This window comes from Herpailurus yagouaroundi, unplaced genomic scaffold, assembly GCF_014898765.1.
Source record: "Herpailurus yagouaroundi ecotype Mexico unplaced genomic scaffold, PumYag 77, whole genome shotgun sequence".
NCBI lineage: Eukaryota > Metazoa > Chordata > Mammalia > Carnivora > Felidae > Herpailurus > Herpailurus yagouaroundi.
The window spans coordinates 4,549,959-4,566,366 of NW_024412388.1; the positions used below are offsets into that span (position 1 = coordinate 4,549,959).

The window sequence follows — 16,408 nt, forward strand, 5'->3', positions numbered from 1 at the left end:
TAAGGATGCCCTTGAGATCACCTTATTTTGAGTATGTTAGAAAAATACTTGTCAGAGAAGAAAAGCTACTAGATTGGTTTTAGATGCTGGATAGCCTTAGGGATTGAAGGTGGAGTTGTAGGTTAACAGAAGACATTTCTGAAAGGAGTGATTCTTCTGTAATTAAAAACACACACACACACAAATGGCATTGTTCAAGGGGCTGGTAGCTGATCAAGACATCCATCTCCTCTTCCTGGGCAGGTAGCCAGACCACATTTCCCAGCCTCTCTTGCAATTAGGCGTGGCTTTGTGGCCAAAGTCTAGCCAATGGAACGAGAGCCCGGAAGTGTGCCACTTCCAGGCCTGGCCCGTAAAACCCTCCAGGCATGGTTATCCGGGCGCTTGCCCTCTTTGCTGGCTGAGGCAGAAGAGCCCAGTGACCTGGGAGGGCGCCTGCCACGGGATGGAAGGAGCCCGGGTACCAGAGCCGCTGCTGGTAGGGGAGCCCTCTACTGATCAGGAACACCCGTTTTGGACTTTACACCAGCAAGAAGTAAATATTTATAGTATTTGAGCCATGGTACAGTTTGCTCTGAGTAGCCTCCCTAACTGATCCAGGCGTACTGCCTGGAACGCTAGGCAACACTGGTGACTTGAGCAAAGGTGCTGAGAACTTCGGACTCCGCTTTCATTTCCATCACTTGTATGTCATGTTATGTGAAATGACCAGCTAATTTGCAGAATCGATGTGAGTCATGCTAAAATATGTGGCAAAAGTTTTTTAATGTATCGTTTCTAATTGATGCAAGTGGTTTATTGCGTTCAGTGTGGCCTCTCTCCTTTGATTTAATGAGCTGTGTGGGGCCTCAGCTGGCTTTAAAGGGACTCTATGGAGACTTAAATATTCTGAGTCCTTACTTCAAAGAACTTTAAATACAGTTTTCATCATGCAACTTCTCTGTTCAAAGGCCTGTAATCACTTCTTATATAGCATTTTGCTTAATTTATTCCAGCATCCAAAAAGTATGTGTCACACCCTGACCTAGGTTCTCTCAAGGGAGCCCATGCCTCCAAAGACCTTGTGCTTGGTACACAGAGAGTTACTGAGTTTCTGTACTGCCACCATCTGCTCATTTTAGCCCTTAATAAATCATGTATTATTTTTTCATTACATTTTTTTAGTATCATCTGCAACTTGATAGAGTACTTTCTGAAGTCAGGGAATACATTTTATAGAGCCTCTGTGTCTCCCCTCTTGGGTACTTCTGGAGATGCCGGACACTATCCCTGTAGTTTCTTTTAATTGTCTTGCTTGGATTTACTGGAATGGTTTTTTATTATAGTTTGTGTTAACAGACAGGCATGCTTTTTTAGTCTGTTGGGAATTCATAGAATTCTGGAGGAACGTTAGGACTGGAAGGGTCTTTTCCAGCCAATTCCTGATCTTTTAGACCATCTGCTTCCTGATACTCAAGGTATGGCCCCGAATCATGGCATGGGCATTGCCTGGGGGCCTCTTAGAAGCACAGTGTCACAGGGCCACACACAGACCTGTGAATCAGAACCTGCATTTAAAAATTTTTTTTTTTTCAACATTTTTTTATTTATTTTTGGGACAGAGAGAGACAGAGCATGAACGGGGGAGGGGCAGAGAGAGAGGGAGACACAGAATCGGAAACAGGCTCCAGGCTCCGAGCCACCAGCCCAGAGCCCGACGCGGGGCTCGAACTCACGAACCGCGAGATCGTGACCTGGCTGAAGTCGGACGCTTAACCGACTGCGCCACCCAGGCGCCCCAGAACCTGCATTTTAACAAGGCCCTCAGGTGACCTGCGTGCACATGAGAGTTGGAGATGCTCTGTTGAAGGTCAACCCCCTTTTTGCTCCTGAGGAAGCTGATTAAAGTAGCGAGTTGCCCAGAGTCACATTGCTGGTTTACCTCAGTGGTTCCCATCCTTGCATACATCTTGGGATCACTTGGGAACCTTCAGAAAATACTGATGCCTAGGTCCCAGCCCTACATGTTCCAACGTAACCTCGTCAGGGTTACAGCCTGTGTATCAGCATTCAGAAACTCTCCCTGGACTACCGACATGCAGTCATGCTAAGAGCTGCTCATCTGGTTGTTGAGAGAAGCCAGCTTTCTTGATGCTTCAGTCAAGGAGGCCTTGTACTCCACGTGTGGATGCACGTTCAGAAATGGTGTTTTCCCTACCTGATTTCTCACTGTAGCACACCATCCATTTTATATCCATGACATTTACCACACTACCCCCCTCCCCCCTTCCCCCACGGGCTGGTACCTCACAAGGGTAGGACCTTTGTCTTTGTCTGTCTTGTTCACTGCTAGGTCCCAGCTCCTAGGACAATGTCTGGTACACATTAGGTGCTCCTTTAATAATTGTAGAACAAGTAGAAGGAGTTACAGAGAGGGAAACGCGGGCTGCTCGGATGGCACCGGCAAGGCTGCCTAACTCGGTCATTGGAAGGCTTCTTGACGGTTGAGCTGGAGTCAGCCAGGAAGGGCAGCACGGAGACGGGCAGCTGAGGGCGGACGTGGACCCAGATCTGTCTGCCCTTGAACTTGTGGTTTTGCACTTAGAGCATTGTCCTGGGGACAGAGAGGCCAGCTGTTTGCTTTGGACCTCAGCAGTTTGTGGGACTGGGATACAGTCAGACCCTCAGACCGGTGCTCCTTCCTCCCAGAGCCACCTCTGGCTTTGTGCTGTGAACAGGCTTTAGAAATCCTTGTAAGGGTCCGTGGAGTGAAAGTGCCTCGCCTGGAGTCTGGCCTGTGGGTCTTCAGTGTCTGGTAGCCGTTTCTCATGGAAGTTTTCTTGTGATTTAGCTTCTTTCCCTTGAGCACCCAGCGTTTTTGAGGATAGAATGACTTGATTTCACTCTCAGTGTTTGTGAAGGAGTTTCTTTTCTGGTTAACTATTAAGACTTCATTATGCCAGTGCTGAAGAGAAATCATGGTTGACTGTTCGTGGTAGTTCTGTTACTTTTTCCTTTTTTAGTGTTTAATTTTTCTTATTAGTTATTTGGTACATTTTGCTGCTCATTTACCTATTGTCGAACTTTGAAGTTAGGTGCATGTAAAAGCCCTTTTTTATGAAGCCATTCATTAGTGCATCCCACTGTACATTAGTAATTTTTGGATCTTTTGACACTCAGACCGTTGTTAAGGTGTCTTGTTAAGTGTAAACTTATACTATCTGCTTTTGGTAACAGGAAGCCAGAAAATGTTAAGCTTTGAATGTAAGGCATTCTTTTTAACATCATAAAATTTCAAGTTTCCATTCTGAAACATTAAGATGAGAGGTTGCGTTATGTGGTTAGAAGGCTGTGGCTGGCGGCTCTTGCAGACGTTACTCGAAGTCAGACTGCTGCTGGCTTTTCCATCACCCACTCCTTATAATGCCCCGTAATTCCACAGTCACAGTCACGGGAAGAGATGAATGTTGGTTTTTCCAAAGGATGCGTGAATTCTGAGCTTAGTTGATAGTGTATGGGGAGAATCCCTGTGTTACCACAGGTTGCTAATCAGTAGGTACCATTGTTGATTAAATCAGAGGAAGGGACGGTAAAAGTCCTGGATCGAGAATTTTCTAGAAACAGTAAAGTAGGGAGCTGATGGTTATTCTGTTTGCTAGCAGTCACACTGTGGAGAAAGACCTCATCTCTGGTGAACCATTTGATCATCGGTATAAGGAGAGAAATTGAAAATTCACAGAGGTCAAGTTTAGTCAGATTTCAACGCTCTCTTTGGCCCCGCCCCCCCCCCCCCCCCCCCAATTGAGGCAACTGGTCAGTTCTTAGAAAGTGTTAACATTGTTACAGATTATTCTTACTAAACACAGAAACAATAGCGCTTCATATTTGTGTCGTAGTTTTGAATTTAAAGCACTTTTGTACGCATCACCCCATGTAAGTTTCCCGGGCAACCCTGCGAGAGAGGTGAGAGGCTCCGTCACTGCCCTTTGTGATGAGGTCATGCAGACGTTAGTTTACTTTCCCAGGGGTAGCTGGCAAGTGAGAGAACTGAGCTTTTCACATTTTAAATATAAGATGTTAAGGGTGGTTGCTGAACTTATAAACTGTCCTTGGTTTTCTAAGTATATAAATATGTGGTTTATAATGCAGGATGAATAATCTAAAAACTTATTTAATACTGTAACCGAAGAAGGATATTTTTAGGACCGAAATAATTGACTGGCAAGACTCACAGAAATTTTTTCCTTTTTAAAAAGTTACTGTTACATAGTTTTCCTTACATGAAAACTGTAATTTTATCTGCATGAAGCAGCCTGAGAGCAGAGACCTGGTCTTCCAACTTCCTCCTGACTCACTGCACCTGCCACACTGTTAGTTGGACTCCTTAGGTCCTTCCAAATGAGTTGGGGGTCTGACTCACTGTTGGGAGATGGTTCGCATTGTAACTGCAAAATGAATATGGCATTGGTTCTTCTTAGCAAACGTTTCCTGTCTGTGCAGCACATATGGTCCCTATTAAAAAAATTATACACATAGTGTGTGCTCACCAGCCTGTATCTTTTTTTACACACATGTAATTTAAATTTTGAAACACTCTTAAGCCTACAGAAAAATTGCAGGTGTAGTGCAAAAGAGCTCTTTTCCCCCTGAACTGTGTGAGAATAAGTTGCTGATGCGTTTCATCATCCTCAAATACTTGCTTCTGTATTTTCTGCAAATGAGCGCATTCTCCTCTGTAACCACTATGTAGTGATCAAAATCAGGAAATTAACACTGGGACATTTCTACCCTCTGATCCTCAGATGCTCCTGCAGCTGTGCCAGGTGACCCTGCAGTGACCTTTGTAGAGAAAGGTCCAGTCCGAACCCTGGTCCATACTGTGTTGTCTCCTCAGACCCCTTTGCTACAGAACAGTTCTCAGTCCTTTCTGACTCTCATGACCTTGACACTCTTGAAGATTACAGGCCAGTCATTTTGTGGAATGTTCCTCAATTTGGATTTGTTTGATGTTTCCTCATGATTAGATTCAGGTTTTGCATCTTTGGCAGGAATATCACAGAAGAGCCAGTATATATCTTTTTCAAAGATTAGTTTTACATTTTATTTTCTGTTTCCTTAGAGCGTTTCCCAAAGTGTATTCTGCGGAACTAGCACCTACTGTGTTCTCAACACCGTGCCACCTCTAGAAGGTAGGATTCGAAAAGCTTTTGACTTACAGGAAGGGGTGGGCTTGGCAGTGAGAGTGATTCCATCCTCGTAGTGCAGTGGAAATAGCCTGTGACCAGGCCTCGGGAGACCTGGGTTCTGCCTTTAACTTGCTGTGTGATCTTAGATGAGTTACTTAATCCTTCTGGGGGTAGCAAAACAGTACTCCCTTTGTAAAGTTTCTGTGGGGGTTCAAAAAGGCAAAGGGTTTAATCACATGGGAAATTCAAAACACTCTGCAAATGTTAGATACTAATACAACAGTTTTAGAATTCTAGTGTCCATTTCCCGTGACTTCGAGTAGCCGCGTGCTACTGTGGGAAAAGCCACACTGAGTCACTTACTAGCTGTGGCTCCTGGGCAAGCTAATCTGAACCTCGGGTTCTTCATCTGGAAAATGGGAGTAATTATGCCCTGGTGGGTCATTGTGGAAATTAAATGAGAGAACACAATATAAAATTCTTTCTGACGTAGAGTCCCACAAATGTTTACTTCTGAATAAACAGTAGAAAATAAGTTTATTTGATCACAGGTAGCTCAAATTGAAATGAAATGAAATGAAATGGAATGGAATGAAGCAGGAGAGAATGCCCCAAAACCCAAATTGAAGCAGTTGATTGCAAACCTCCTGTGCTCCCACTTTATCGGCCTCCGTTCGCATATTTTTAAATGGAAAATGTAAATGCAGCTGAATAGTGAGAAGTTTATTGAACCCGAGTTAGGAGTTGACCTAAACCTGGACCAGAGATTTTGGTAGTGTGATTGACAGGGAGAGGGTAAATCTGGGCCGCCTAAGAAAAGAAAGGGTAAGGTGTGATGATCACACACTTGAAGAAGAGGAATGGGGTTGTTAAATAGCAACATTAGGTATGTTTTCTTCAAAACAAAATAAAACTTTGTTTTTTTTCAACTTTAGAAAGTCTTTCGGATAATTACAACTGAGTTCAGTTCATTTTGGAGAATTTCTTTTAGAAAGATATCATACCGATGCTTGGCACATAATTAAGCACATTGGTGCTTAATTAATATTTATTTTGGATGAGTAATGATTTGAAGGTCTTAGGTTACTAACGGTGGTATTTGCTACTGTGAGTGCTCTGCTGACTTGAATATAACAATATGTGCTTATGTTTTCTGGAATCAGTTCCTTTCCTACTAATTAAATCTAAGCACATAATAATTAGAGCAGAACAGAAACATTGTAGAGCTTCCTTTTAATTTTACCACTCCAAGTTGTTGATCAAATATATTTCCAATAAGATTTAGGAATTGGGTTCACTGTTATACCAACTAATTTTGAACAGTTTGGTCTAGAGGTTGAGAGATTAATCATAATCAACTTGATTGAATAACTGTGTTCATAATTATTCACCAAAATTATTTAATTTTTATTAATTATGAATCAAAATAAAATGGATGTTATCATTTCCAGGTTAGAGTTAATGTAGTTATAATTTCCCTTGCAGAAGCCAAAATGTATTCCAAGGAGAGAGTTCAAATACGTATCTTTGGAAAGGATTTGGTGATGTGACTTTCAGCTTTTAGAAATAAAACATGAAAACAAGAATTCCACTTTTTGCCTAATAAAGCGAATGAGCATTTTCGCACATTTTAGAGAGTTTTAGTTAAATTATACTGTGCCTCTAAAATTATTGTTTGGAAAATATTTGAAGGTTGTCTGGAAAAGATGGTTCATTCTCTAGAATTATAGCTGTCAGCCAGGCACATCATCTGTCAATTTCAAGAGCTTCACTAGTTATTTTTATTGTGAAGTAGGTTAGAAAATTATTTTGCGAAGTCATATATCATACACGCATATTTTGCCAGATAATGATAATGAAATGTTGTACCGTGTTTGGTTGACACTTCCATTTTGCAGTGTCAAAGTTTAACGATTTGGATTAAATGCTGAGATGGAGCTGAAACCAGTGTAAACCTTACTTTTACCGTTAACTCAAGATTCTGTTACAGTCTTGGTACTGACGTGGAGATTTGAAAACTGGCACATGTATTTATCTAATTATTGTATTCTGCATAGGCATTCCAAACACACTAAAAAGCCGCTTTTAATTGAAAAACACAGTTACACAGTTTAGCCACGTGAGCAGTTCTTTTCCTGTAAAAGCAGTTACTCTTCATCACACTATAACCGGAAAAAACGAAATTTGAAAATATGAATTTCAAGATTCTGCCTATTTGAGTTCCTAATATTCTTTACCCAGTATTAAAATTGCCATCTTCATAATGCACAGTGGGAAAATTTACCCATTGTTGTGTTTCTAAAAAACATCCAATTTATATTCGGCAGGAACCTAAAATTCTGGAAATAGCACAGTTTAAAAACTGATTAAGGGGAACCCATTGGCCTGTCATACTCCTCTTCCTTTTGAACCCATGGCTGCGCATCCCCATAAAATGCTATATTTGGAATCGTGATTGAGACCGTGCTTACACAGCCATTCTCCTTTTCCTCTTTAAAAGCCTTTGGGCCGATTCACCGCTGCCTGATTTGGTATCAAGAGTGGAAGACAGAAGTGTTTTCTGTGGCAGTTAGTTGTGTCGTTGAGAAGAGTATCTCTTTTCTCTCATCCCACGTGTATGCACACACGTGTGTATACCTACATGTGTGGACGGACACACATGTACACGCAGGCAGCAGCACACACCTGTCTGTGTGTACATGCATGTGTATACACATAGGTAGGAGCGTGCACACACACACACACACACACACACACACACACACACTCATATGTTTTATAGCCACAGGACAGCTGGGTCCCTCAAGGAGGCTTAAAAGAATAGATAATTAACCTCAGGTTGTGATCACAAACATAAAAATAGAAGCCGGGGTTTAATACTATGTTCATTATTGTTCAGAATTATCCTTTAAATAATAGTTTTCTCAGAGATACGACTAGTCCCATACAGTTCAGAGTAAGCCTGCTGATTGAGCACTGAGGGTAGTACTGTTTGCATAAAAGGCATCCGATAAATGGGGACTATTTGAATTGAGTATAGATTTTAGAATTTCACTTCTGCTTTCAGAATTGTACACATCATGGGAGATTTTTTTAGAAAACGAGAATAAAACCACTTTAGGGGAAGAGAGAAGGGAGGTGAAGGCTCATGTGATTTGGTATTCTGCGCTTTAAAGTTTTATGGCCCATGGTGCCTCCCTCGGGAGGATGAAGTGCAGGGAGCATGCATAAGCGCATAGCATTACACCGGTTTATAGTGGGTAATTAATACAGAACTTTCTATGAACATTCTCTCAGTCGAACACTTCGTTTTCTGATTTCATAGCAAGATTTTTTTAAAGTTTAATTTTATTTTGCTCTTAAAATTTTGGATTCTTAAAAGCCGTCAGCTTTTAAGTTTTTCAAGCTTTTATACTGCTTATAGAAATAGAGGATTGGGCATTATAATTCAATTGGTTGTGTAGTTCATGGACCAAAAAAGATTTAGTACGCTAAAATTCTCTTAAGTTCCTCCCTTTAAAATATTTCCATGTGATGTAGTAAATTTTTTCAAATTCTTTCTGTGCCCAATATTTTTCTGTTAAGATCTTTTCCTTGAGAAGAAATATCTTAATCAGATGAAAAATGTTTGGAGAGGATTTTATTGTGACGGTGGAAAGTTTTTTATTCTTTTATGGTTTTGACGTGTTCAAAAAATAGGCTATGCTAAACAGAATTACAGGAAATGACTGGAAAAATATATTGGTGTATTTCACTTTTAATATTATTAACTAGTTCCTGTATGCCTATATAAAGTTTTTTAGTTGTAAGGCATTTAAATTTATTGAATGACAGTAAATTTCCTAGGGATTTATGCCTGGAGGAGAATTGGAGATTACTTAATTCTCCTTGATTTAGAAAACCGATGATATTAAGTAACTTACCCAAGGTCACACAATTAGAAAGTAGCAGAACTGGGTCAGAATTCTGGACTCTTGATTTGGAGTTCAGGTTATACCTTTTAGTATCAGAATAAGTTATTTTAACTATGACTTTCTGGAGCAAATTCAGTCTTTAGTATTTTAATGTATTGCTCCTAGTACCTGGTTATGCATTGCACTCTTTGGATATTGGGGCTTCCATTTTGCATTAAAAAAACAAAAAACAGAAACCAGACTGGGTAATTTGAAACTTTGACCTAAATGTGCCAGAATGGGCAAGAAATTTTGAGCCAGGCGAAGAGACTTTTGTTACGGGAATGAAACAAGAAATGATCTGTGAATGAATGAATGAATGAATGAAATAATACATAAAGGAAATGATCTCTTCTATAAAGTATTTGGGAGACTGATTATCAGATAGTCAGACATACCGTCTTGTCTGAAAGTAATGAACTTTTCTATCACTGATTTAGAAGAGTTACTTTTTGATGAAAGACATTAATTAAATAGATATGTATATGTAAATCAAGTTAATTAAGATGGTATGTTTTTAGATTTAGGCTAGAAGGACCAGCCTCTGTATTTACCTAGGTAGCTAACTGTAGCTTAGAGTCTTTATATTGATAAGATTTGTAATTTGCTTTTGAAAGGATAAGTCTCATTTGTATTCAAGGGGATGAAGTAGTATTAGTTTATGAATAAAATAGTCATATTTTATTCTAATTCCTCTTCCCTAAAACACTTAAAACTTTTTCAACAGGTTAGTAGAAGTTTTCAGGGTTTTGTGAGGTTAACTCCTTTTGCAATTTGGATGTACTTCATGGGAACCTGGTGGGAGAACCTTTAAAAGTAATGTTCTGGTTATGGGCAGCTGCTGGGATATTCCCTGTTCTTCGCTTGTCACGGAGCAAAAGCTCCATCTTACACGTTAGAGCCTCTTGACCAGATTCCTGCTGCCACCTATCTGATCAGTGTGTAAATGAGCGTTGCTAACCAAGAGGGATTGGTGCTCTTGGTCTCACAGTGACCAAACCAAGCTGCCATTTCTGACCTTGCCAGTGTACTTAAAAGGAGATTTTCTCTATTATTTTCTCTGAATCTATTGTTTTCTTCTTTATAGATGATCATGGGAACAGCAATAGTAGTCATGTAAAAATCTTTTTACCGAAAAAGCTGCTTGAATGTCTGCCGAAATGTTCAAGTTTACCCAAAGAGAGGCACCGTTGGAACACTAATGAGGTAGATAAATTTCTATTTTTAGGGGTATAATTATATTAAGGGCAAAATTGTTAGGTCATTTTGCATAGTACTACTTTTTATTAGCTTTAAAATCAAAATACTGAACTAGGAAGTTGTAAATGAGAAGAATATTTTATCTGGGTTTAACAGAAACCAACATGTTTCTTGAACGGTCTCTAATCTGCTTGGCTTGTGTTGAAAAATCTAACGTGCACGCTGACTTACTAAGTAAGGTAGCACGAGCTACTGTATTTGTGTTTTCTTGCATTTTGGCGGCTTTTGCATTTGGTGGTTAACTCTGCTTGCATCTCAGTTAAACACTAGTTCTTATGTCGTCATGAATTAATAAAGATACAGCCCCAGTGTTCCATAGAACATGCAGTGTCTTGACAATGTGAAGTTTCTGTGGGAAGGGCAGGTTTCTTATTAGCAAAACAGCTCCCAGTCCTCTGTGATGAAGGGTTTGCATGGAGAATTAATGGGTTTACCTTAATGATAGGAATTCTTATTGAGAACGGAGGCCGTATGGTAGATTGTATATTTGGCAGCCAATTAGAAGATTTGGTAAAGGAGAATGAATGAAAGGATCTTCTCGGATGAGGTTTCTTTTTTTGGTGAATCTTGTCTGGGAGTCTTGATATTAGGCATGGATCCCTTTGTCATCTTTCTTATTTTGAAATCCGAGTATTTCAATTTAGGTAGGGTAATACCCATTCATTGTTACTGGTTGAGAGCTGGGTATGTGTCCCTCAGTTTGGGAATTCTATTCCTTTGATTCAGATGGCTGTGATTACTCGTTTTCCAACCTTGCTCTAAGTCAGTTTGTGTTGCTGGTTCGGCGTTCACTTCCAAGTTAAGTTAAATACGCACCCTCTGTATTGGGCTCTCGGTTTTGTTAAAAGACATAAGACAAATAGTGCTGCCTGTTTACCTTATTTTTGCAAGATTATTTTGCTCTAACTTCTTGACCCAGAGTGCTTTTATTTTGAGTTTTAAGAGGTTCTGTGGGTGAGAGTCTCTCTACTTACTCCAGTTTACAGATTTAAATACTCGCTAGACCCTCATAGCTTTGTTTCCTTGTCTCCACTGATTTTAAATTTCTTTTGAGGTACGTATATTTTGATTATTTGCATAAATTATATTTCCCCCTTAGACAGAACACTGTTACCTTGACAAACATTAGCCAGTTTAGAGGCCTGTTGTTTTAATCAGTCATTGATTAACTATTGTAAACGTGAAAACGAAGTAAATATGCTGAAAATTAGTCTTAATCATAGATCATTACTCTCTAAACAAAATAGTATGATTTGGGAACTGTTCAGTAGGTCATAACTAGGTCATGAATTATTTAAAACCTCAGTATGTTTCTTAGTTCTCCCTGCAACATGGATCTGCTACCATACCATTATACATTATCTCCAGTTTATTTAGAAATGAAATAAAACATGTAATTGGTATGTATTTCTTCCATATTACGTTTTACGTGAAATTGGCAATTTATTTTTAATTACGTTTTGAAATTGTATTTGAAACCAGAACCAGCAAGTGCTTAATTAAAATTTGTGGTCTTAAGGGTCTTCTGAAGCTGGAGTCACGGTAGCCGAAGCCCACTTGGTAGACTGGATCTGTGCACAGGCCTTCACTTTCATGTTTATTTACCTCTGGTGGTTGACACATTCCACTCAACTCTTACTTCAGATCCGTTATAAAATACATAACAGACAATTTTTGTTGATGATGAGCTTAAAAGGAAAATACAGAGCTCTTCTGTATTTCCTTCTAGGACGCCGACCCCCATTGCTCCTCGGAGACCACAGTGTTGTGAAAGTCCGCGTCTAGCGGGGAGACCATGGTCCCCTCTTGTGGCGAAACATACACCTGGGGGCTCTGAGACCCGCGGACGGTTCACGCACGCTGTCACTGCTGCTGAAAACACCAGTGAACAAAGCGTGGTCCCAAGGGTGGCTGGAGGCAGCAGGGGTGGCTCAGCCCACAGGGGTCGAGGCGCGCACCCTCTTCCCTCGTGACCCATTGTTCTCTCAGTTCTGTGTCAGCTCAACACCGACAAACACTCTTACGAGAGAACGGACTTTAAAGGTTGGCCCATATTTCATTTCAATGCAGAGGACATCGGCTTTCTTTCTTGTTTATTTTTGGCTTTGGGAAAAATAGGGGAATCTTGGAGTGACAGCTGAAGTCTTAGGAGTCCTTAATTCTGCAGTGTTATGTGGGGATGGTAACCTGCCTTTTTTTTTTTTTTTTTTTTTTAACTGGCTTGGCTGATAGGAACAAAACAGTCAGTACTTGTGTTAAAGCGCCTCCTTTGATCTAGCTGGGCACTGGCATTTCCCTATGCTCTTCAGCCTGCCAGCCTGCACGCTGACACTGGACCCGATGGAGGTGTACTTTGTGGACTTGACTCTCATTGGGGCTGTAGGCCCTGTGTACGGCAGAGGCACGCTTAGTCAGAATTGCCCGTGGGGCCTCTCGAGTCGCTCATAAAGTGTAGCCATCCTGCCATTAGCAGGGGCCCGTTTCCCTCTGGGGTTGGAATAGGTTGTTGTGTTTTGGTGGAGGACTCAGTGAAGAAGCTTGTATTTAGGAGTGGTATTGTACAAAAACTGCTTTAGATCCCCCTTGCCTGGGATGAAGCGCCCCCACTGGGAGAGGCTGGAGGGAGGGAGAGTGGCGGAGAGCACGGCCGATCCCTGTTTTCCAGGTCCCTGCGCGGCCCGTGTGCACGGCAGCCTGGCGGCCGGAGTTGCCTGTACCAGGTGTCTCTGCCGCCCGCGCTTGCTGTCTGCTGGGTGTGTGCAGTGCACGTCCTGGGCATGATGGGACTCCTCCGTACTTTTGAGAGATTCCTTTACTCATGTCGGTGTTGCAATATTGGTGATTATTTGAGCAAACCCAACTTCTGTACTGTGTGCCGCGTATTTGTTGCGAGAGGGAGAGTAAGGTTGTGCCCATTCAGATGTTGCCATTTATCGAGCCTGTGTTCCTTGCTGGTGGCTGGCACCGTGTGTAATTATTTCTAAGCCGGATAATAACATTACAAGATATGCAGTATTTCCTTTTACCATTGAGGGTATGTTGGTAAAAAGTGGTTGACTAATTTGGTCAAGCTAGCACACTTGCAAGGGCCCATCTCTCTCCGAGCTTAATTTCTTGTATATTGTTTACTAATTCGTAGGAATGTTCATTCTGTTGTGTGTTGTCTTGGCTTTTAACCAAAGACCCATAACTCTCAACCACATTAGTGTACTTGGCAAATCCATTCTGTAATTTACTTTTGGAATAAAAAGAGTTAACATAGGATTCATCTTGTGGGTTCATGTGCAAATATTTGTGAAGTGAAAGTCACTAAAAAGGAAGACTACCAGAAGGTAGGGAGGTCCAACTAAGCTACTTTAACCTTTCTTACTGCATTGGAATAGGTAAAAGCTCCTGCCCTTCTTGAATGTTACTTGCAATTGCAAAACAAATGTTGTGTCTAAAAACAAATCAGTTTTGGACTATGCTTTCTCAGCCACACACACCCTTTGCTCAGGTTCTTGCAGGTGACAGAGGAGGGATGATGATGATGATGATGATGATGATGATGGTGGCAGTAATTATGGCAACCAGCATTGAGCCAGCATCTATCGTGTGCGAGGCACTGGTGGGTCCTTGATGTGAATAATCGCATTTACTCCTTGAATTCATCCTGTGAGGCAGGTTATGTGATTATCCTTATGGTATCGATGAGGAGATTTGAGCCACAGAGATGTTAAGTAATGTGCCCAAGAGTGGTGGACTTGGGAATTTAACCTTGCAGCCTGCTTTCAGAGCCTGTTCTGTCTACAGTTCGGTCCCAAAGAATAATTTCAAATAGACTTTCTCAAGATCTTGCGAGCCGTTTAGTGACTTCTAATCTTCTTGTTTTCTAAAATTGTTTGGCTTCTTTCTTTATTTACATCTTTAAGTATTATATATAAACTCAATGTGTGTTTGTATGAAGTTTTGTTTTTTTTTTTTAAATAGCACCCCTTTCCTAGGGAAGTAGTTTTGAGTCTTAATGAATATTAATATGTAGGCTCCGGATAATGGAAAAAAATATTAGAAGTAGAAATTTTGAATCTGTGTGTAACTTGAGGGTTAGGTTTGATTTTTATATCCAGGGCAGGAGAGAAGGAATGCATTTAAACAGAGCAAATTTGTTAAAGAACCAGCTCTTATTTCATAATCAGTTTTGGTATTCACATCTTCATTAGGTGCGCTATTATAAGGTTTCTACATTTTAAGTTAATATTTTTAAGGCCCAGAGCCAGAAATAATTATGCTAATGTAACTTTCTGATTGCACAAATGACTATTCGTAATTACACATATTAGTACTCTGTGTACGTTGTCCAGACTGAAATTTCTTTTGTTTAGTCATTAATTAGCTGTTTGACTTAAAATATAACTACTGCATGGGGGGGGGGGGGGGGGGGGGGGGTGGGTCTGGATTTCAGATGGCATTCTTCCAAAGCCAAACTAATGCCACACCAACAAACCTTTTATAATGAGAATGTTCTCCTTAAATGTTCAAACCGCTTTTGCTTGCTACTATTTTTGAACTATTAATGCTCTTTCTTTTGTTTTTCCTCTAATGCAGAGTTTCTCTAGAGTAAGCAAAGTAGAGTTCTAGTTTGTACTGATCTTAAAGTTGCACCGAAGGTTTTTAAGTTGGTGGTAGCTTCAGAGATCTTCATATAAAATGCGTCTTCTTTAATCCTAAAATGTCGGTAGAGAGCCTATAGCTACAGACTGGTGCATTCTAACTCAGGCCAAGGAACCTGAGGGTCCCTTTATAGGGAGAGAATGACACTTTTAAGTCCTGAGTATTTTTTGTTTCCTTCAATTTTTTATATTCAGGTCAGGAAAATAGGCTTTAAGACTGAGGTTTATGATCTTCTTCATTTCAGTTGTTTTATTTTAATTAGAAGCCACCTTTTCAAAATTCCTTTGCTCATTTTTTTTGTGTTCGCATATATTCTTGAGTGTTTTTTGTATTTTAATTTTTCTTTTGTATACCTTACAGAATCATACATTTAGGGCTGTAATTTTTGCAATGATTGGTTTTCCTAGTGAATATATATGTTGTCTTTCTGAAATATAGATCCACATTTTGGGGGGGGGGATCATTGAGCACCCTTCAGACTTCCATGATGGGAGCTCAAAGGAAAAGCATTAGCCTTAGGAAAGTGAGTGAGGTATTCATCGATGACTCAGAAGGCTAGTTAACCTGAGCTTGGCCTTTGTTTTGTGTAGCTTTTGGCTGTGAGAACAGTTCAAATGTTCTCAGGTTATTCTCTGAGGCCAGGCAGGGCCCTCCTGGTTAATATGCAGATAGGCAAGTGCAGATGTGACCATGACAGAGAGTGAAGTTTTAAGAGGGAAGCCATTGAATTTTGAATTATAGTTGGGCTAACTATAATTCCTCTGTTTAACTTAGTAGTATGAGGTGAGATGAATGGATACCAGAATCCAAATGAGCGTGCAAATCAGTCAGCCTGTATCAGTTTAGCATTGGGAGTAGCAGAGGGAGATTGGATGTACTGAAATGCTGGGGGCAGATGTCCTTCCACATCTGTGGGGCACGACAGGTGAGGAGAGGTCAAAGCAGGCGGGTTTGGCTCTGAGGAACGGCAGGAGAAGCAGCTCTTCCATGCAGAGAGTTAGAGTAATGTTTATGATATTTGGATAAGATGTTAAAGAAGTTTTTTTTAAAGGAAGGAAAGTCCTGCAGACCTCCCTTAGTTTTCATCCAAATGATTTTTATTATATAATATTATTTCAAGATGTAGCATTTAGGAGAATACTTGGCTCATAGTCTGTACAATAAATATTTGTTGAATGAATGAAATGGGTAAAAACGCAAAAAACTCAGTATAAATTTGTGAACTCTTGGAGTTCTTATGCAGAAATAAAACTCATATATATATGTATGTGTGTATATATATATATATATACGTATATACATATACATGTGTATATATATATACATATGTACACACACACACACACACACACACACACACACACAAAGTCTCTTGCAACA

General features: G+C 40.4%; 1 protein-coding gene across 6 annotated transcripts in view; it reads left to right on the plus strand.

Moving 5' to 3' along the window:
* The first annotated feature begins 352 nt into the window (after positions 1-352).
* Positions 353-16,408, plus strand: part of CAMTA1 (calmodulin binding transcription activator 1) — an 828,802-nt gene continuing 812,746 nt past the window's right edge. For 2 of the 6 annotated variants that reach the window (XM_040460048.1, XM_040460066.1), the window contains exons 1-3: positions 364-535; positions 5,099-5,168; positions 10,206-10,324. In XM_040460048.1, the coding sequence (XP_040315982.1) occupies positions 446-535; positions 5,099-5,168; positions 10,206-10,324 (279 nt within the window). In that variant the 5' untranslated portion in view covers positions 364-445. Of the gene's footprint in view, positions 536-5,098; positions 5,169-10,205; positions 10,325-16,408 lie in introns of all 6 variants that reach the window. The other 4 variants (XM_040460083.1, XM_040460077.1, XM_040460058.1 and 1 more) reach the window with 4 other exon arrangements.